We start from the raw sequence: 20,868 nt of genomic DNA, 5'->3' as shown, positions 1-20,868 counted from the left end.
GCAAAGTGGAAGCTGTAAAGCGGTTGGTTTGTTACTATTGGAGACTGGTTCAGTATACGTATGGTCCCATCTCGTTCACAGCTCAAGACAAACTTAAAAAACATACAAAAAAGATCATACAAATTGATTGTGTTTCTCTAACCTGGGGTGAAAATATCACAGATTATAATGTAAATATTACTTTAATAGAGTTGTGCCTTAAATTATGTCTTTGTGACCTTTTACAACAGAAAACAGAGAGAACAGTACTATTATTAACAATTTACTGATTGGTAAAGGCAGTGAATATCCAGCAGAGGTATTTTTCTACTTTAAAATATTACTATACAAATGTGTGTAAAATCATTCACTCTGCTGGAATTATTGTTCAAATGCTTACCTGAGTGTAAACTTTCCAAGATATTATTGATAAAAATGCCGCAGACAATTTAAAAACACAAACTTTAAAATAAGGGCTGCAGATTGGAGTTGAACCCGCGGCTGCTGCATCAAGGAGTAAACCTCTATATATATGTGCGCCTGCTCTACCACGATGCCGCGATTCATACATTAATTTAGCAGCACGGTGGCCCCACAGTAAGAAGGTACAGGGTTCAAGCCCTGGTCGTCCCGGGCTGTGTGGAGTTGTCATGCTCTCACTGTGTCCATGTGGGTTTGCTCCGGTTTTTCCCCACCAGTAAAAATACGTTCCCCTCTCTACGCAGTTGATGTGTGGTGAGCGTCCGGCGTCGTAAGGATGCCATGCATCACCCAGGTGGGTGCTACACATTGGCCCAATAGAAGACCATAACTTAAAATTAAAAGGAGGGCTAAGGACTAAAGACTCACAGACTTAACTAGTCTCAGGTGCTAAGTCAGTGAGTGTGTGAGGCCACATGGGCTCAGATAGGTATAAATGGGATTGGGACCGCACTTTGCACCGACGTTTAATAACAAAGATGTTGCTGACACTTTGCGGTTTGGGTACTTTCATTTTAAATTTGTTGCTTTCCACACGACCAAGGCCCAGGAGACGGCTGGCTGATTTCAAATTTATTCAAACTCTTGTTTTACGAGCTGGATAGCAGGTCGGCTCCGTGGTCGTGTGTCATGCTGTTGTTTACCTTTGTAATTTCCAGATTTCCCTATAGTCCCCGCGGTAAATGTCACAACGCTTTCAACTGTGGGGAATTCCCTTTGGTGAAGTCTGCATTGAAGTCTGCAGACTCACAGTAAGGGCTCGGTAAGAGTGTACTCAAACCCTCCCGCCCTTTGAAATCTGACATTGGGACAACACTAAGACCTTACGAAGTTTGTAAAAACGTGCAGCAAAAGTCTGTAAGTCTGTGAGTCCGGACTTTGGGATTGGGCCATTGGTGGTGTTAGAGAGTAGTCCTCCCCCTGAAGTGCTTTGAGAGTCTATGATAAAGCGCTATATAAATGTAATTAATTATTATTAATTTATAGAGTTAGTGCTCCAATCTATTCCCCTGGGTTTAAATATATGCCACAGTCTTCTAAAGGCGTAGAACATCTGCCACTTTTCTTTGCGTTTGTCAGATGTATTCGCCTCAACTTTTGTGTTTTATGTGGAGATGGACCTGCTCCGGTCTTTCCTTGCTTCTGCACTCTCCTCCTCGATGCCGGCCCACGGCTGGATCTCCCCACTGCCGAATATTGTGTAGACGAGGGCACCGCCGACGTTGATCCCAGCAGCCACCCAGAACACCATCCTCCAGCCTGCCAGGGTGTGCTAAGAACCACAGAAGAAGACGTAGTGTATTACTTCATTGCCCCGTTATGTACAGCAGTGATTCCCAACTAGAGGTACTTATACACAGAGAGAGTGACTTCATTCTCTGTTCAGGATGCCATTGCTATAGCTTGAGAAAGAAAATATTGGTTTGCTTCTATATTAATGTTCTGAATGTCGAGTACAGACGCTTTAAAATATCCCCTGTGTCTGTTCTACTTTTATGTATAATACTCTGTACAATACTGTAAAAGCAGGATTTTACTGATTATTTTATTATTTTATTTTATTAATTTGTTGATTATTTTCTCGATTGATTGTTCGGTTTGTAAAAATTTTGCAAAAAGTGAGAAACGGAGTCTCAAATGCTAACATGCTAACAATGCTTGTTTTGTCCAGTCAACAGTACAATCCTCTAAATTATTCAAATTACAGCTTATTGGAAACCCCCAAAGTATTAGTTTATCATTACAGTTTTTCTTGATTTTTTTTTGGCAGTTTGATTTGAGTGCTTTTATTTCTAAACTAAACTTTAAAATCTTATAGTACTGTAATAGTTTAAATGTTGTTTTCGAGGCTTTTCCACTCTAACTAAAATACTCAAAAGTGATCTCTTCTTTTGGGTAAAAGATCAGCCATTTAAAGAATGTCATTAAAAGAACTCAAGCCTCATATATTTGGTGTTTTTTTGAAGATTATTTTGTCCATTATTAGACAGGACAGCTGAAGTCAGGAAATGGGGAGAGAGTGGGAGAATGAGATGCAGCAAGGAGCTGTAGGTCGGAACCAAGGACTGAGCCTCTGTACATGGGACGCACGCTCAACCAGGTGAGCACCACATCTATATGATCATTTAAGGGACCAAAACAATCTTCCTTTTTAGAGACTTACATCCTTAGTAAAGTATCCTGTAACAATGGGTGCCAAGACACCAGGAATGGTCCCAAATGTGTTGGTGATTCCTAGAAGTATTCCCGCGTATCTGAAAGAGAGAGAGGCAGGTAAAATATTCTTCAGTGTTTCTTTATATTACAAAGACAGTGAAAAATCCTACCTAATCATAATGTGTATCACACATACAAAATTGTACGTACAATTATGAGTCAGGATGACCAAAACTTGAGGATTTGGCTGAAAGCTTGTCCACTTCAAAATATTACTGTTCAAACGACTGAGTCTTCATCACAACTGAAACGATTAGTTGATGAATAGAACAAAAGTCTGATAACTAGTTTAAATTTAAGTTTTTCGTAAATTTCCACAAATAGAGCAAAACATTCTCTGGTTTCAGGTTTGTGAATTACACAATTTGCTGCTTTTATCTGTTTCATATATTTGTAAAACAGAATATTTCTGGACATTTGAAGAGAAATAGCCCCATGCAGCCCTAATCCTAAAAAACTATCCAAGTGGGGAAGGAGTATGGAAGGTAACACCCACCGAGGAGCGATGTCTATTTGGTTGATGTAGACTCCGGACGCGGTTGCCCCTCCTATGGTTGTGGAGAGCGTGAGGAAGGTGACGGTAAGGATGTGGCTGCAGCCGGCGTAACTCACAGCCACGAGGAGAGCCGACGCTGGCAACACACCTGCAGAGAGGAGGGGATGTGATGGATGTTAAATAAAAAAAACTAGGAAATACCAGTACACTTGAAGAAAGCATCACTGGTATTCCTCGTTCTCTTTCTAATAAGCTAATCTCTTTCTAAGCTAATGAGTAAACCATGAAGCACTTTGGTTGGAAATCTGGAAATCCGTGCAATTCTTTCAATACTGAATCCAAACCAGACGAGGGCAGCATTACTACATTCGAAACGTGAGTCATGAGAGATCCTGTAATTAGTTTTTCGGTCCATAATAAATTAATTTCTCCTTAATAATTTACCTACTAACTGAAAAACCAACATACCAATTCCTGTGTAGAAGACACTTCCTTAAGTTTTTAAGGAACATTCTGAAAACTGAGACTTTGTGTTGGAAAAGTGAAAATATAATTCCTTTAGGTAAGTGAATTGTACGTTATTGGTGATTACTACTCCAGTAAACATACAGTAAATTTAAACAGTTACTTGAGTCAAAGCACCTTCACATTTGGAGTACATAAAATCATAACCTTTACGTATTCTGAAAAAATCCTTTCAGTGGTTACATTTTGGATTTTGGTGTTGCAGATGGTCCAGTAATTACTTCAAAATAATCTTTGGTAAGTGAAGAATTTAACTCGTAGCGGTTCAAAAGAAAGAGCGAGTTAATATCAGATGATAAATCACACACACACTTTCCATAAGACAGGCAGAATAATTTAATTTATAATTTTTGATTTCCACTGTTTGTACAATGGAACAAAGACAGTGCAGTGTGTGCATATTTGGACAGTAACAGGTTTATTGTTTTGCCCTTAAACTCCAGCACATTGTATTCTAAATAAAAATGTGACTATGAGGTTAAATGGGACTTCAGGCTTAGCATTATTGCGTGATCAGTGTGGGTTTGTGTAAAAAGCCACAACCTCTACAGGGTTCATCAAAAAGGGGAAGTAAACAGCCACAGTTGTGCCAGAGCCAAAACAATACTGTCAAAAGTGAAATACACACTGCCCTCGACACAAATAAAATCAAACGGTCCAATGTAAATGACTTCTCTGAGTCCTTAACTTCCACATAAACATCTATTCTTTGTCCTGTGACAGTCAACCAGACACAGAAGATGTCCAATTCCCAGGATAAACGTAAGTAGATTTGGGTTCCTTTCACAGAGTATACAGGGATATATTCCCTTTGCTTTGAACAAGTAGGGTGGCAGTAGCTCAGTCCGTAGGGAGTTGGTTGGGAACCGGAGGGTCACTGGCTCAATATGGTTCAATATGGACCAAAAATTACAGAGTGTGGATTGGTGGCTGGAAAGATGCCACTTCCCCTCCTGGGCACTGCCAGGTGCTCTTGAGCAAGGCACCGTACCCCCCCAATCGATGGTTCAGCTGGCAGCCCACTCACTCTGACATCTCTCCATTAGTGCATGCATAGGTCCTGAGCATGTGTGTGTAATTCAGGCCTGTGTGGGATTACTAACAAAGTTTGTACGCAGAGTGTGAATTGTAATTTCTCCACTGGGAATTAATAAACAAATTAAAAATTAAATTATAAAAAGTGTTTGTTGGCGTTTTTGTTGTTGTTCTTGATTGGTTGTTTTTTTGACTTAGTCATTTGTATGTTTTTGTAAAATTGGCCAAAATTTAAATCAAAAAAACAAAACAGACAGAAGCAATCAAGCAGAAGATGTGTATACGTGACATAAACAAAGAGTATCTGAGAGGAAAGGTTTGTTTTACCTGCGAGTGTGAAGAGCTTGCGTACATTGGTGATGCTGAACACCTTCCTCTCAATCAGACTGTCTGCTACGACACCTGACAGAGTCGAGACTAACCAGGCACCGAGGTACGGCAGGGCCGACAGAAACCCATTCTGGACAGAGACAGAGATTTTTTCAGAGTTGTTGGCCTATTTTGTGAAGGATTTGATGCACGGCTGCAACTGACAATCGTGTTCATAGTCGATTAATGTGTTGATTATTTTCCTGATAAATTGATTAGTTGCTTGGTCTATAAAATGTAAGAAAATGGTGAAACATGTCAATCAGTGTTTTCCAAAGCCAAAGATGACGTCCTTCAATTTCTTGTTTTCTCCAAAACGCTAAGATATTAAGATTACTATCATAGAAGAGTGAAAAACTAGAAAATATTTACATTTAAAAAGCTGGAATCAAAGAATTGTTACCATTAAAAATAAAAAAAATGACTCAAACTGAATAATCAATTATAAAAATAGTTGCAATTAAGTTAAAAGTTGACAACAAATCGATTACTGGATTAATATTTGCAGCTCTAATTTGATGATAACAGGTATTGTATTTCTTGCTGAGTGTTAGATAAGATGATCGATGTGTTTCTTATGTGTGTAAAGTAAATATGAAAATATGAAACAGCAGCTGGTTAGCTTTGTTTAGCATAAACACTGGAAGCAGGGGGAAACAGCTAGTCCAGCTCAGTTCAAAAGGTTAACATATAGCCTACCAGCACCTCTTAAGGTCATTAATAAATATGTTTATAATATGTGTTCCAGTTCTGTTGGGGGTACGCTAGCCGTCTATTTACATTTTGTTCAATCGCTACTTACTAACATTTCTTATTCATTTTTAAATATGAAATGTAGGAACAAATAAATTGAAATTTTACCGATTGTAGGTCAAAGTGCAAGATATTATCCATGTAGGTGGGCAGGGAGGTGAGCAGGGTGTAGTAGCTCCAGTTGGAACACATCTGGGTGATGATGATGGACCACAGAGGGACCGACAGCAGCATGGGCAACACGGGCACGGCCCAGCCATGACCTGTACCCTGCAGGTGCATGACAAAATCATTAGAAAACACTACACATACAGTATATGACAAAAAACTATACTAATTCCTTAGCTATCACTAATATAATGATATAAAGAAAATATTATTCAACAGATTTACATGGATTGAAAGGAAAGCTTTCACTAAAGGGATACTTTGCTGATTTGAATCCAGCTCTGTGTCATCTTTCTATGGGCGGTGTGTGCAGACGAAAAGTGATTGGCTACCCTGCACGGAGCTCAAGCAGACGAGGTCTAAGCGGTCTCTGTGAGCGGCTGACGACCGACCGCCCCTGATCTGCTCAGCTGGGACCTCCGTGCGCTGTGGCCATAGAGGGAAGCCGTACACGTTCGTCCGCACACAATGCAATGACACAGAGCTACATTTTAATCAGCAATCTGACTTGTTGGCATTACCCTTCACCTGCCCACACTGCCCAAACTGCCATGACACAGAGTTGGATTTAAATGTGTATAATGACTTGTTGGCATTACACCAGCAAAACAACCAAAGGACAGCTGAGGGGAAGAGAAAATAAGAAAAACAGAACAGTGAAGGCAACAGGACATTTGAGAGGGAACTTAAAAACATTACACTGCAAGTAGAACAACTCTTCAACATGGAGTAGAAGTGTGAGGGACAACTTAGTTTCAATTCATCCAAAACTCCCTTTCAGACATCCAGCTGGATGGAAGTGTAATCTTTAAATAACTGAATAAAACACCTTCTTTGCAGCTTGCATACCAACTGGCAATAAAGGGAAACTGCATGAGTGGACTCATGATGATAATTTGTTGTTTCATGTGTTTAAATCAAACATTTAAAGCTGCAATAGGTCAGAGTTTAATATTTTATCAACAAAGAGAAGCAGCGACAACGCATTTCCTTCTTCTGGGTCTTCTGGTTTAAACATCTTTAAACTAATACATCTTTTGTCATTTCTAAATCACGACAGCTTACTTTTTGACCAGAAAAAGTAGAGCAAGATTGAGAAATGTGAGCTGCAGGTTGGTTCATAAAACATTGGTTAATGTTTGTGCACCTGAGGTCCGATGGAGTTTATGATGTAATCTCGCTCCTCTTCACTGATTCGACGGTGGGTGCGAGGGTCGTTGGATACAAAAATAAACCAAAAGACGGCCCAGAGGCAACCAGCACTCCCTAAAGGGAGACACAGACAGAGAGAGTGTAGCCCTACCTTTATGGTACTTTTAAACTTTTACTAGAAGCAACATTAAAGTGATGTACACATTATGGCTCACTAATTATAATCTATTAATACAGTTTTTTTTTTTTTTTTTAAATGAGCCATTCTGCATGAGTACATTTACTTTTTGTACGTAGTTTTGATGCCAATACTTTTTTTCCTTCTACCGAAATAACAATTAATTATTGATTTAAGGATTTTTACATGTGGTATTACTACTTTTAGTAATGATTTGACAACTGCTTTTTTCAAGCCTTAGTGTTCTACAAATTACTATAAGTGATATCAGTTTGTCATACGGCAACAACTATGTTGGTCAAATAACATTTCTCTCATTTTATTCATTAATATCAGAAAGGCGATTTATGATCTGCATGTTTAAATGTCTTATTGTTGTTCAGCATTAAACATCTTCCCTGTGAGAAACTAAGGTATTTCATCATGTATATGTGATCGAGTTTGGGTTTTCATCGCTCACCACAGAGGTAGAAGACAGCGGGCCAGCCTAAGGTTTGGCAGATGTAACCGGTGAGCGGCAGAGCCAAAAAGGCCCCAAAGTTGGCCCCAGATCCGGACAGGGTCATCAGACGAGAGCGCTCCAGAGGAGGAGCCCACCGAGCCCACATGGCCATCATGGCCGGGAATGTCACACCCTGGCGAACCATGGAGACACATTCAGAAAGACAGGCAGTGAGTGAGACAGAAAAATACGTACATGTGGAATGTAGATGTGTAGCAAACCAAAGTTTCAATGTTATAAAAATATTCTGCAATGTAAAACAAAGCTGAAATGATGAAACAGCAAATGTTTTTGATAAACTATAAATCGTTTTATACTATAAACACTTTATCAAATAATCAAGAAAATAATCAGATTAATCAATAATGACAATAAGTGATCGTTGCCGTTCTAGTGTAAAGGCAACAAAAGCATCAGAGGGAAAACAAATACAAGCACCTAACTGTGCCCTTTATATTCCCTGCAGCCTCCTCTGTCCTGCGTCACACACTCTTACCTCTCCAAAGCCCTCCAATGCTCGCAGTGCAAACAGCCAGTAGGAACCCATCTGGGCCGCCAGAGGGGTGAGCAGCGTGAGGACAGCAGTGCCCAGCACACCCAAACCCAGAAAGATGCTCCCCCCGAAGTGACCGGCCAGGTAGCCGCCCGGGATCTGTGTGCACAGGTAGCCGAAGAAGAAGGCTCCCAGCAGCCAGCCCTGAGTCTCCGAGTCCCACAGGTACTGTGGGGTCTGGGACCAGAGGACGCATTTAAGTCTAAGAGATTTCACCACCCGGTAAAGGTGATAGAGTTTGTGTACAGTGTGTCTTTAAATGTGTAAATTGGTTCAAGAAAAGAAACAAAGAAAGCAACAAACTGACATGACAAACTGATATCTTGAAGTGGGTTCGTTATCAAGTGTTTTGTTCCAAACTACACACATATATGTTTAGGAAAATTGCTTAAAGATTGTTTGTTACCCCCTCAGGTTGTAGGAAAGTGTCACTGGTGTTTTCCGACCTTGCTGGCAGTGGACAGGCATAGATCACAGAGGTGTTCTGGGAGGGTTTGGGGTCAGTGATATTCACCATGGCTACCATGGCAACACTGAGGTTGACACGAAGACCGTAGACTACAGCGAACCCGAGAAACATCAGGAAGGCCAGGTTGAGGCGAGCCGAGCAGCACTGAGGAGGGACTGGGAAACACAATGCAATTATATTTACATGTAGTCTGGACTGTGAGCATATCTTATTTTTTTTAAGCTTAATTAATGTTTTGCTGGAAATGAGAATTTATTTTTTATTTAATGGTTTTGTTAAATAAAAATATATTAAGAGCAGCACTGATAAGTCTAGTGACAGACAATCTGCCGCAATTTGGAGTTTTTGTGTTTTTAATAGTTGTTGTTGTTGTAGTTGTAAAAGATCAACCAACATCATCTTACATGTGAAAATATGTTAACTCTAAAAATCTTGATTAAAATACATTTGATCTGCTTCCAAAACAAACACCTGCGTCATTCTCAATGAGGGGTTTAACGTCCTCGCTGTCGTCCGAAGGGGCCGAGTTGATGGAGTAGCCGTTTGGTTGAGGCATGACACTTAAAATATCGGGTTTGTAAAATGATGTCACTGAGCCATGGTGTCAACGAACCCTGCTGGACGGACAAAGGTAGTAATCAGAAAACAGGAAAAACACAAACAACAATCGCAGAAGGAAGCTCTGCAAAAAACACATGACACAGACAAGTAATATAAGAATAAAAGTCAAGTGACACAGCACATATGCAGAGTTTGATAAAAAAGCTTAAACGCACACGCACACATATTTGCTGGTGCAAGCTCATGAAATTTCAGGATTTTATGCATTTTTTTGTCTATATTTAGTCTAGTAGCATATTTAGGTTTGAGGCTGTTGGTAGGAAATATATATATATATATATATATATATATATATATATATATATATATATATATATAATATACAGCCACTTGTGGCATTGACAAACATATCAAAGAGTAATGAATCTGTACAGTAAGTGGTGCTAAATGTTATTGAGTGGATTTGTCTTTAAAAGAAAAAGCCAGGATAATAACACTGAGTCACTGGTTTGAGTTTCACTTCTTGCACTTGCTGCTGTTTAGCTCTGATGTGCATAAAAGTAACGACTCGTGATGTTGCTGGCAGAAGAAAACCTTTTGAATAAAATGCTTTTCAGAAACTGAGAAAAATAAACTTGTTTGTTGGTTGGACAAAATTTGTCACTTCTAGCAAACATCTCCTCACTGTCCGAGAGCTGCCTGTCCCCAGAACACACTGTAAAAAATGTTGTCTCTGTGGACAGCCCAGGGTCTGCAAACAGCAACAAAAACAAATTACTTGGCTGTTGCCTGGCAATGGATTTCCATTGTTTTTAGTAGGAACAGTTTTCTTCATAAACAAATGTTCTTAGATTCTCGACCATTATTCCCACTTCTTTTGTGGAAGTTAAGTCACTTCTTTAATCACTTTATTTGATCAATAATAAAAAAGCGGCAAATGTATAGACTGTTATAAGAATGTATTTGATGAGACTCCGTAACACCAAATTCGTCTTTCGACATTCGACATTTATTGTTTATTTAATATTGTTGTAAATTGAATTTCCACATTTATAGTGTGATGTGTATACTGTCATAATTGCATATCTTTACAATATAATTTAGTTTTCATCCCTTAAAAAAATAAAAATAAAAAATAAATAAAATTATAAAAGGTCTTACGTACATCACAGCATTCTATAACACGTCAAAATAACGACTGGCCAATCAGCTCTGAGTTCAATAAAAAAATTAAAAAATTTGAAAAATTGTTAAGTAGTTAGTTAGTTAGTTAATCAATTAATCAAATAATTTCATAGTCAGAAAATTATTAATAACTAAGTGTTTCCAAATAAGGATTTATTTCTCAGGAAGTTTACATTTTTTATTATAATTTACAGGAAGTGAAGTTTCAGTGTTTATAAGAAAAAGACAATCAGGAAAAACTGTGAGAATACATCTGTGACTCTAAATACTGATTATGTACAAAATCACAAATCTTGAGTGTTTGCATTGATCTGTCTGCAAAAGTTTCCAGTCGGTGACATCGTGTCAAATAAGGTGTGTTCTCCAGAAACTTTACTGTTAAATGTTCTCCTAATAGTATGGAGTCTATCTCTATTGGATATGTGCTGGAGGTGTCCCTATTAGCATCTGTCCTGACTTATCACTGAAGAATAAACAGTATTCAAGATCTGCTTTCATTGATTTTAAGATTTCACTGGCCACCACTTTAAAGCACATTCAAAAAATCAAATCTGGTCCCTAAATATATTTCTGACCTTTTGACTTCTCCTAAGCATGAGCCTTCCTCACGCAGGGACTTTTCATTACACATCTTATAGAAATTGATCAATTATATTCTCAAGACACTTTTGTTTACACATGTTACACACGCTGTTTTTAAACATTTGTCAGTTAGCATTAAATTGACCAACACGTTATGTATCCCAAATATATTGTGCTATGTGAAAAGTATGTATGCATGACAAAGCATATACTTTTGTGCATTACCATGTGACACATGTCTACAAGTGAATGTCTGTGCAACTATGTGTGTGTGTGTGTGTGTGTGTGTGTGTGTGTGTGTGTGTGTGTGTGTGTGTGTGTGTGTGTGTCTGTGTGTGTGTGTGCCTATCATGAGATCCTCAGAAAAAAAGCCCAATTCATTTCATTTTTTCTGAAACTGTTAATCTAGTACTAAAGACCCCGTTTCTGACTCCTTGTTTGAGGTGAACTGGGGAAGAAAAGGTCAGTTACTGTGCTAAGTAATTATTTTAAGTTTTCAAGTTCCCTTTTTTTCACTAAACCTATTTGGGCTGAAAGTTAAGTCCGTTTCAAAATGAATAAGCATTATGCAATGTGTAAGAGAGTTAGCCGAGTCCAACAAAAGTGATTTGACATGGATTCGTCAAAAGGGCAAGCTGCATAATAACGTCCAATGTCCAATATGAAACAAACGTTACCACGGTTTAAAATAAACAATGGGAAAGCAATGTGTAAGGCCCAGTTCTGAAACCCAACTGCTTACTGCATTAAAAGGACAGCAAGGATGTACGTTATTGATTTTAAAGGTACATTTCTTTCCCTAATTTAAATTAACAACTAATATAATAAAACAAGTGGAAATTAAAGTGCAAAATCTATAAATGATCGCGATCAATACCATATTGCCTGAATATATGTCTATATGAGTCCAAATATATGTCTATATTCAGGCAATTGACTTTTGCAGTAACCTACTTTGCTCTTTTGTCTATTGTTTATTCCCTTTTTCATGTGTATTGTATGCATGCACCACCCACACATACATAGGCAAATTCAATGCAGTACAAACTTTCAAGCCAGCTAGTTTAACATAGGTAAATCCTAAAGTATGCGTGAATGGTGTCTGTTATGTGCCAAGTGTCAGACATATAGCAGAAATATAAATAAATAAATAAAATATCACACAAACACTAACGTTACACAGATCTGTGACTGTCAGCATTAGCCCTCACATCATCTAACGTTACCTTGAACCTGCTAGGTTGGTTACATTATGGTTTAGCCTGTTTGTTAACCAGCTAGCTAACTTTAACTCGTGTATAAACGTTTCTAATTTAACAACGACTTAATTAGTTTTATGGATATTTCGTCAAAAACATCTTACCTTGTGAATGATTTTAAACCTAAGACATCTGGTTAAAGGCAGTCTGAACGTAAAAGAACATGAAACCTGAACCGTATCATATCAATTGTGTCTTTTTCACACCCGGCGAGACAGAAAATGATCTGTGTTGCTGTTTTGACAAAAACAGTCATATGACCGAAGCTATGAGGAAACGCAAATCTATAAATAACTGGAGTGGTTTCCAATGATGCCATCTTGTATTGTTCATAGACCGTTAATTGTTACGTTCTAGAAATTAGTGCGGAGGATGTGACGTTTCAGCACATGACCAACGGCACTGCTCTCTTGCTCGAGCTTCAACCTTTAGCTAGCTTATAAAACTACTAAATATTTAACCAAATTTAAAACGTATTTTCACTGCTAAGTAGTTACAGCATTTTCTTTAAATTGTATTTTTTTTAAACAATTTAAACCTGATCGCGAAGAAACATATTTCCGGCAGCCGTTTTAGTGTGTTGTTATGGCAACGAAATCCTCCTCCTCCTGTGTTGTAAACTGAAGTAAACGTAAGGTTAGCTAGCTATTGTAGCCCAACGGCCAAGAGTTAAATTCAGCTAATAAGGCAACTGTAATTACTACAGATATCGTCGCAATCATGGCCCATTACAGAGTAAGTATTTGTTGTCATACTTTCTGTAGCTGTTAATTCTTTTACTCGGTAAATGTTGTAGTTGTTAATGCGAAGTGTGAGCTAACTAGCTGGCTAGCTAGCTAAATTACTGTCATGATGGCTTGTTTCCAAGAAGCAGTGAACGTCCCTCAAGCGGGATTAAATCAAATTAAATAGCCAGTGGATAAAACGTCAAAAAAGTCAAACGTGTCCTGCTAACTTATGTGCAAGTCAAATGGTTAATTTATGTTTCAGGCCTCAGAATCAAAGCGAGAGCAATTCAGAAGATATCTGGAAAAATCTGGAGTTCTTGACGCTATAACAAGCGGTAGGTATAAAAACATTACAAATACCAGCATGTCCATGTGTAAATGTTAATCCAATATGGAACATGGTGCTAAATCCACACATTCACTCACTTTTCACCGATATACCTGCTGTGCTGTATTATCATTATTTCGTTTCTCTTTTTGCAGTTTTAGTGACACTTTATGAGGAGAATGACAAACCTGACAATGCACTGGAGTATCCTTTTTTTTCCATGTATGCAGTTTTAAATAACATAGATGTGTAAAAATGGTAGAAAATAGATAGCATGGTTTGATTAAAAATACATTGAAAAATAATATATAGTCTATTATTCACGGTTAAAAACCGGATTTTCAGGTTCTTGCTTAGAGTTGACGTTGTTCAAGTTTCCTCAAAAATGATGTAGCTGAGAATTATGGGTCGTGTTTTACGTAAAGTGCTCATATTATGCTAATTTTCAGGTTCATAATTGTATTTAGAGGTTATATCAGAATAGGTTGACATGGTTTAATTTTAGAAAAAAACACCATCTTTTTGTTGTAGTGCACATTGCTACAGCTCCTATTTTCTACCTGTGTGTTCATGCGTTTTAGCTGCACAATGAGGCATCTTACTTCCGTTCAATCTTTGTCGGGAGTCGCACATGCAGTATCTAGGTAAGGACTACTAGCCAGTCAGAAGCAAAGTATGAGGGCCTGACATGAGAATAGCTAGGCAAGCTTTAAAACGTGTGTTACAAAGTGACGATCGCTCATCACGGAAGTAAAAGCTGGACTACAACAAAGCTGTTTGGAGCAGTTTGTGAACAGTGTTTTCTGTTGGAGATGGGAAGTCCTTTGGAGTGGACTTTTAGCTTTTTCACTTTGCAAACCTATAACATGCACAAAAAAGATATATATATATATATATATATATATATATATATATATATATATATATATATATATATATATATATATAACACAATAAAATAATAACAAAAAGATCAAAAAGCATAAGAGGAGACTTTAAGCTAACAGAAAAAGATATGATTCAACCTTATAGCACTGTAGTTTTCCTTTGTAATTTAGGTATCTATCGAAAACAAATGTGTGATGTGGAAATGTTGTGAGAAGCCAAAGTCTTTATTTTCTTGACAGTACACTTGGAGGAAGATTAGTATAGTTCACATGGAGCTTGTTTTTGAGCCGGAGGAGTTCATCATTTTGTATTACATGAATGGGCCTAGAGGGGAACAAGTCACTGTTGTTTTTCTTCACCAATCTTCATCCATCTGGCTTGGTTAAAATCAAAGAATTCTGTAGACTGATTATTGATAGCACACAGTGACCTTAACCACCCGCACAGTTTCATAAAGCTTCACCTCGGTGCAGCTGCTCCAGAGCCAGCAGACGCTGTGGCTCTTCGCATGGAGCTGGCTGACCTACAACAGAAATGCAACCTGCTCATGGAGGAGAACAAAGAGCTGAGGAACAGGGTGAGATTCTGCTAAAAGTCTAAATTTACACAAAAACAAGACTGCTTGTGTATGAGTGTGACAGTTTTAGTATGGGAGTGCTCACACTGTAACCTCTAACCTCTGCCCTTATATCATTTTTCAGCTGATGCAGTACGAACCGTCACCTGAAGATGGAGCAGCGGAGTAGAACTGTCAATGCTGTCTGGAGTAAAAAGAGAAAAATAGCCTTTTTGAAGAATATTTAAATGTTTATTACATAATAATCTATCACAAAGTCTTTGTTATTTTTGTTATAAATAGAAGCAACTTTTCCTTCACATAAATAAATGTTTTTTCAGCATTTGACATCAGTAGTTTACTTAATGTCGTAACTTCACAATTGTTCCTGTTTCAAACCAAAAGCTTCTGCTTACATACAGGCAACATTTACAGAATGGCCTTTAATTTCTTCAGAGATATTTTAATTGATATTAACTATAATAATTCAGAGATTGCTGCTTAAGTGCCTGAAGAGAAATTAAAGTATGACACCAAAACAACAACAACATTTTGGTCACCATAATAAATCCAAGATATTTATCACTTATTTTTCCTTGTGACAGACATTTAGAATAATTCTGTTAAATGTTCTTATTGAAGATCTCAGTCATGTTGTTAAATGGGGGAAGAATATATTCAGACAGCGTCACTGATTTAAAAGTATCCGGTTGCGTAACGGCATGTTGTGACCTGAAACTGCATTATAGATTCGTGGTTCAGTTTTCCATTACCCTCTAATCATTCAGACAGAGCAGCTGTATACACTCAAATCATTAAATGTCTTTCTGAATCTCTGCTACAAGCCTGTTAATGTACGGAAACAAAACCATCCATTGTGGTCTGACCACCACCTGCAAAAATCTGGAAAAAAATGTGTTAGATTGCAGATTTAAATATTGGGGAAAATATTTACCTATAATGTAATAAATTACTTAAGAGTTTGAGTTTAATTTGATGCTAATATTGTCTTTCTTGTTCAGTGATCTAACTCCTACTGTTCTGTATGACATTTCTACTGTGCCTTTCACTTTGGTCAGTGAGACCTTTTGTTCAGAGCGGCTCCAGCAGAGATTCACGCCTTACCTAATTAGAGGACCTTTTTTCAATAGTTTGATTAGACGGTATTGGGTCTGTGCAAATCTATTCAGACAGTCTTGTGACTAAACGTCTTCTCAGCCTTTGTTTATTCTGTTGCTTCCTGTAACCTTGTTAGAAAACTCTTCCTGGTTAGAGAATCCTACATCTCCTAGTGAGCATCTGTCTCCTCTGCCCAGTCAATGAAACTCATGTGAACACGCCAGTCTATTGGACCTGAGAGAACTTTTTCTTCCACAGGTTTTAAGGACATAATCTCTAAAGCAATTGATTACAAATGCCTTTTGTGTTTGTCTTTTAAAGAACTTTAAATGTGTGAAAATTGCAGTAACTTAGTGTTCCCATAACCTGCACCCAAACATGGCTTATTGAAGGTTTACGTTGCCATGTTGGCGAGCATTCAGTCTGTTGTTCATATCTGCAGATCAGTTGGAGCTCTTCTGCTGCCTGAACTGCTCGCCTGTGACACTCTGCGGTTTTGAGGGGAGGCGATGGGGCTGTTACTCTCCCGGCTGTGTCGAGATACTGAGCTCAGCTCCCCTGCCGAGTCGGGGCTCTGAGACCTGATCGGTCTCTTAATGTCTGATTTAGAGAGCAGTCTTGCTCGGGGGCCGACGCAGCTGCTGCGTGGCTTCACGCTGTTGTTCCTGTGGTAGGAATCTCCACTGTCTGAGCCGTTCCCCTCGACCAGAGTGGAGCAGTTCCACGGTGGACTGACCCTCCGGGACTTCCTCACAATGCCTGACAGAGTTGTGCAGGAGGAGGTGTCTGCTACGGGGAGGGTGGGGTACTCAGAGCTGGGACACTCCATGTCCTCATGATGGGGTGAAGATTGTTCCTCAGTCTCATCCTGTTTATCTGCAGGAGGAGAACGTGTCTCGCTGCTTGTGTTGTTGGAGTTGCCGTTTTGCTCCGTGGGGCTCGGCACGCGCTCCTTGCCGTCCTTGTGGCTGTCTGGCTTTGCACCAGGGTCCCCTTTTATTGGGATGAATGCAGATGAGGCATTAAGAAGAGGGTAGGTAGGTCCGTTGCCCTGCTTCTCCAACAGCAATGTGTATCCACACGGAGCAGTGGGAATTGTAGTCTTGCGACCAGCAGACGTTCCTACGCAGACCTGATGCACAACTGAGTTCTTTTGTGACTTGTCGACATAGTAATCATCAAGATCGGCCTTCAGATGGGGGTAGAAGTCCAGGATGCCTTTCTTAATCTTCTTGTATCCCAGGTGCATAATCTCAAGAATGCTGAGAAAGAGCGAAATGCAGGCAATGACTTGCATGAACACCATGAAAACCGTTTTCTCAGTGGGCCTGGAGACAAAGCAGTCGACCACATTTGGGCACGGCTCCCTCTCACACTTGTAGAGAGGGTTCAGGCGATGTCCATAGAGGATGTACTGACACACCATGAAGCTGACCTCCACCACTGAGCGAGTCAAGATGTGAACCAGATAAGTACACAGCAGAGAGCCCCTCAGTGGTGCTTTGTTGAGCTTTCCCTGCTCCAGCTGCTTCATCTCCTTTTCAATCCTCTTCCGCATCTCCACCAGCTCAGTGTCCACCGCCTCTAGCTCCCGACGGAGAGCCACCTTCTTGCAGTGGCGCTCCTTCTCCAGGGCTCGCAGCTGGTAGATAGCGTGACCCATGTACACCAGGGAGGGCGAGGACACAAAGATCACCTGCAGCACCCAGTAGCGGATGAGGGAGATGGGGAAGGCCTGGTCGTAGCAGACGTTGCGGCAGCCGGGCTGGTCTGTGTTGCAGATGAAGTCTGACTGCTCGTCGTTCCACACGTCCTCGGCTGCGACGCCCAGCACCAACATCCGGAATATGAACAGAATGGTCAACCAGATCTTGCCGACCATGGTGGAGTGGATATGCACCTCCTCCAAGATGCCTCCGAGGAAGTTCCAGTCTCCCATTTTTTACATCAGAAGTGCTGTAATGATAAAGAGCAAAATTCAAAGTTATGATTAATAAAGCCAGACGGATACTGGATTTTTAAAGGTTGATGATGAAACATTTGAAAATGTATATCAATTCTAACACTAATTTACGTACTTTTTAAATTTTTTTTTACAATTTCTACAATGTGGTATTGCTACGATCCAAATCTTCTCCCACCAGTGCTCAAAACTAGCTTTTCAATTATACAACCAGTTTAGGCCTACTCTGTTACAACAGAACCCAAACTCATTAGACACTAATTAAAATGTGTATCTAAGTACTAATCTGATAGTATTAATTAGCTGCATTAGTACTTTTAATGTGTATTGTTGAGTAAAGTGTATGTTAACATTTAGCAGCATCTTATTAAAACAATATAAGATACACTGGTTAAATTGGTAATCATTTGACATTACAAATCTCTACAAAATCTCATCTCTTACAAATGTCAAACAATAATCATTTTTATCCATGGTGTTGTTCATAAAAGGTTACTGAAAAAAGCAAAAGAGAGAAAGCATTGCAAGCGTAAAGCGGATCTATTCCGCTCTCTGTAATTATGTAACGAAGTTACATGACTTACACAAAAAGGTCAAACATTTATTTTAAAATTAGTTACCTTACCTTTCATCTGAGATATGAAATACAACCATGGAGGCCTTTTGCAATACTGCTGCTGATGCTGTGGAACACAATCCTACAGGCAGACCTTTAATCTTTTTTATCCTCTTCTACAAGGCAAGAAATCAGTGTCCACTGTTAGTTAAAACTGGACAAAAACAAACGATCCCTGCTGGCTCTTGTTGTTCACAACTTATAGGCTGTGACAGACAAAAACAATCGATACTGTTGCAATGCTCTGTTGCCATTTACCTTGCAGCAGTGTGAATGGACTGACTGCCAGTCCCTGATAGTCATCAGGGGTGAAATGTGTTGCAAAGTGTGTAAGAGTTTGCCGTCCGTTTCTGGTGTAACCTAAAAGTGTGGGTCCCTGCTTTGTGTCCAGTGTTGAATGGTGTCGGTTGTTGCAGCTAGAGCTGAATCATTTAATTGATAAATTGGTTGATGATAATTGAATCTACAACAATTTGGATAAGTGATTATTCATACTTTTTACTCTCTGCATTAAAATGAAAAATAAAGCCATCTAAAGGCGTCATCTGGGCTGTGACAGGGATTTAAATTAATATATTTTTTTTTACAATTGTCTTTTATAGTATTTTATAAACAAAAGGATTCAATTGAGAAAATAATTGGCATAAAATGTCATTCACAATTCCTATATGACTTAACAACATAAGGTCTGACCAGTGTCCAACAGTCCAAAACCCCAAAATATTCAATATACTGTCTTGGTAGATGAGGAGATGCAGCAAGTGTTAGAAGTTTTACTTGAAGAATTTTTAAATTTTCTGTCGACTAATTGAAATATTTTGTCACAGTCTTCATTAAACTGACTGAACATTCACATAAAGAGTTGATAAACACACCGATGTAGTTTCCTCACATCCAAAGACCAGCTTCATGAGCCAATTCATGTCTAATCTGGGTTAGGTATTGTACTGGGTAGCATATGATCTAACAAATCGGTCTTTTACTATTTAAAATAAGCTATTATTTACATAAAAACTAAACAAATCCCACTTATTCTATCGAATAATCACTTTGCCATCCCAATTTCCCAAAGTTGACACGTTCAAATTTCTTGTTTTGTCCATACAAGAAAATCTCACAACAGGTTTGCTTACATAGACTAAATGGTGACCGGGGAGTAAATAGATGTTCAGTTTGTGGATGTTTGTACATCTGCAGGGGGTGACAGACATCAGTATCAGGTACAAAACAAAGTTCAAGAGGCAGGGGATCAGAGATGTGGGCCCAACAAATGTAATGCTAGACAGACTTAAAACAGTTTGCTAAAACTTTGCAAGAGTGGCAGGGCTTGAACCAGCAACCCCATTATAGCCTAATGGTATGATCATATCTCAGTCATATAGGATTAATACATATGTTCTGTATTTGTACCAACCCTGTCCCTAATAACAATATTCTTGATAAAGTAACTCACGTCAAGCCTCCATGCTGTCATTGTACTTGTTTAATCAATGTTTGTTTTTTTCCAATACAGGGATCAATGGGGCATGTCCGATTTCATACATGGTTGCTTCTTCTCTGTGAATCTAATTTGTCTACTGATCCATTAAAAGTAAATCGATGTTTGTGGCTGGACCGGTCTGTTTTCCATGCAGATGACTGCAGAACGTGATTTCACTTCTTCTCATGATACTGAGACACCTTTTGGACATCAGGCTATCGGATGGGAAACTGAATTAATTGTCCCGATGTTTCCTCCACATTGTCTCCCTAAACTCACAAATGAAGTTAAAGAGTTAGTTTGGATCTTATGTAAATGTAAATGTAAATGTGCTGTATTTATATAGCGCTTTTCTAGTCTTAACGACTAATCAAAGTGCTTTAACATCATACAGGGTACATTCACCATTCACACACATTTATACACTGGTGGCCGAGGCTGCCGTACAAGGTGCCACCTGCTCATCAGATAAACACTCACACACATTCACACTCCGATGCGCAACTTGGGGTTCAGTGTTTTGCCCAAGGACACTTCGACATGGGACTGCAGGGCCAAGGGATCCCACCAACCTTCCGATTGACAGGCAAAGTATGAGGTACAAATCATTCATCAGCGTATCATTATGGTGGTTGGCACGCCCCCAGTTTGGAGAAACAGACAGGTGTCCTGACATTGTTGTTTGCTCTCTAGGGCGATACAGTGAGGGAGAAGTGAGAGAGTGGCA

The 20,868-nt window shown here is 39.1% G+C and overlaps 3 protein-coding genes across 5 annotated transcripts; 1 reads left to right on the top strand and 2 right to left on the bottom strand.

Moving 5' to 3' along the window:
• Positions 1-1,497: 1,497 nt before the first annotated feature.
• Positions 1,498-12,804, bottom strand: si:ch1073-513e17.1 (sialin). Of its 3 annotated transcripts, XR_004659205.1 has the most exons (12): positions 12,568-12,804; positions 9,348-9,490; positions 8,814-9,031; positions 8,351-8,584; positions 7,813-7,987; positions 7,170-7,288; positions 5,963-6,124; positions 5,060-5,192; positions 3,173-3,320; positions 2,827-2,920; positions 2,624-2,714; positions 1,587-1,732 (listed from the first exon to the last, which is right to left on the bottom strand). XR_004659205.1 is itself a non-coding variant. In XM_034891135.1 (11 exons), exons 2-11 carry the CDS (start codon positions 9,430-9,432, stop codon positions 1,565-1,567), a joined length of 1,533 nt encoding a protein of 510 aa, XP_034747026.1. In that variant the 5' UTR covers positions 9,433-9,490; positions 12,568-12,803; the 3' UTR covers positions 1,498-1,564. The 3 variants fall into 3 exon arrangements, 2 of the variants coding, with proteins under 2 accessions (XP_034747026.1, XP_034747027.1); XM_034891135.1 differs by lacking the exon at positions 2,827-2,920 and having other exon boundaries at positions 1,498-1,732; positions 12,568-12,803; XM_034891136.1 differs by lacking the exon at positions 2,827-2,920 and having other exon boundaries at positions 1,498-1,732; positions 9,348-9,493; positions 12,568-12,799.
• A 61-nt stretch (positions 12,805-12,865) lies between these two features.
• mycbp (MYC binding protein) lies at positions 12,866-15,311 on the top strand. The gene is made up of 5 exons (XM_034891142.1): positions 12,866-13,198; positions 13,454-13,526; positions 13,675-13,723; positions 14,855-14,984; positions 15,109-15,311. The coding sequence occupies exons 1-5, from the start codon at positions 13,184-13,186 to the stop codon at positions 15,151-15,153; spliced, it is 312 nt and encodes a 103-aa protein (XP_034747033.1). The 5' UTR covers positions 12,866-13,183; the 3' UTR covers positions 15,154-15,311.
• A 1,185-nt stretch (positions 15,312-16,496) lies between these two features.
• LOC117956216 (gap junction alpha-9 protein-like) lies at positions 16,497-19,022 on the bottom strand. Its single transcript, XM_034891137.1, has 2 exons — positions 18,671-19,022; positions 16,497-18,038 (listed from the first exon to the last, which is right to left on the bottom strand). Exon 2 carries the CDS (start codon positions 18,019-18,021, stop codon positions 16,513-16,515), a length of 1,509 nt encoding a protein of 502 aa, XP_034747028.1. The 5' UTR covers positions 18,022-18,038; positions 18,671-19,022; the 3' UTR covers positions 16,497-16,512.
• Positions 19,023-20,868: the final 1,846 nt, after the last annotated feature.

The sequence above is a fragment of the Etheostoma cragini genome, chromosome 14 (genome assembly GCF_013103735.1).
Source record: "Etheostoma cragini isolate CJK2018 chromosome 14, CSU_Ecrag_1.0, whole genome shotgun sequence".
NCBI lineage: Eukaryota > Metazoa > Chordata > Actinopteri > Perciformes > Percidae > Etheostoma > Etheostoma cragini.
The sequence above is the reverse complement of the archived record's forward strand: the minus strand, read 5'-3'. Positions and strand labels throughout refer to the sequence as shown.

Coding starts and splice junctions, on each gene's coding strand:
- si:ch1073-513e17.1 (XM_034891135.1), bottom strand. CDS start 9,432: ATGCCTCAACCAAACGGCTACTCCATCAACTCGGCCCCTTCGGACGAC. Junction 8,585..8,813: donor CTTTCCTACAACCTGAGGGG/GTAACAAACAAT, acceptor CTCTGGTCCCAG/ACCCCACAGTACCTGTGGGA. Junction 3,321..5,059: donor CAAGCTCTTCACACTCGCAG/GTAAAACAAACC, acceptor TCCTCTCTGCAG/GTGTGTTGCCAGCGTCGGCT.
- mycbp (XM_034891142.1), top strand. Junction 13,724..14,854: donor AAACCTGACAATGCACTGGA/GTATCCTTTTTT, acceptor CCACCCGCACAG/TTTCATAAAGCTTCACCTCG. Junction 14,985..15,108: donor ACAAAGAGCTGAGGAACAGG/GTGAGATTCTGC, acceptor ATCATTTTTCAG/CTGATGCAGTACGAACCGTC.
- LOC117956216 (XM_034891137.1), bottom strand. CDS start 18,021: ATGGGAGACTGGAACTTCCTCGGAGGCATCTTGGAGGAGGTGCATATC.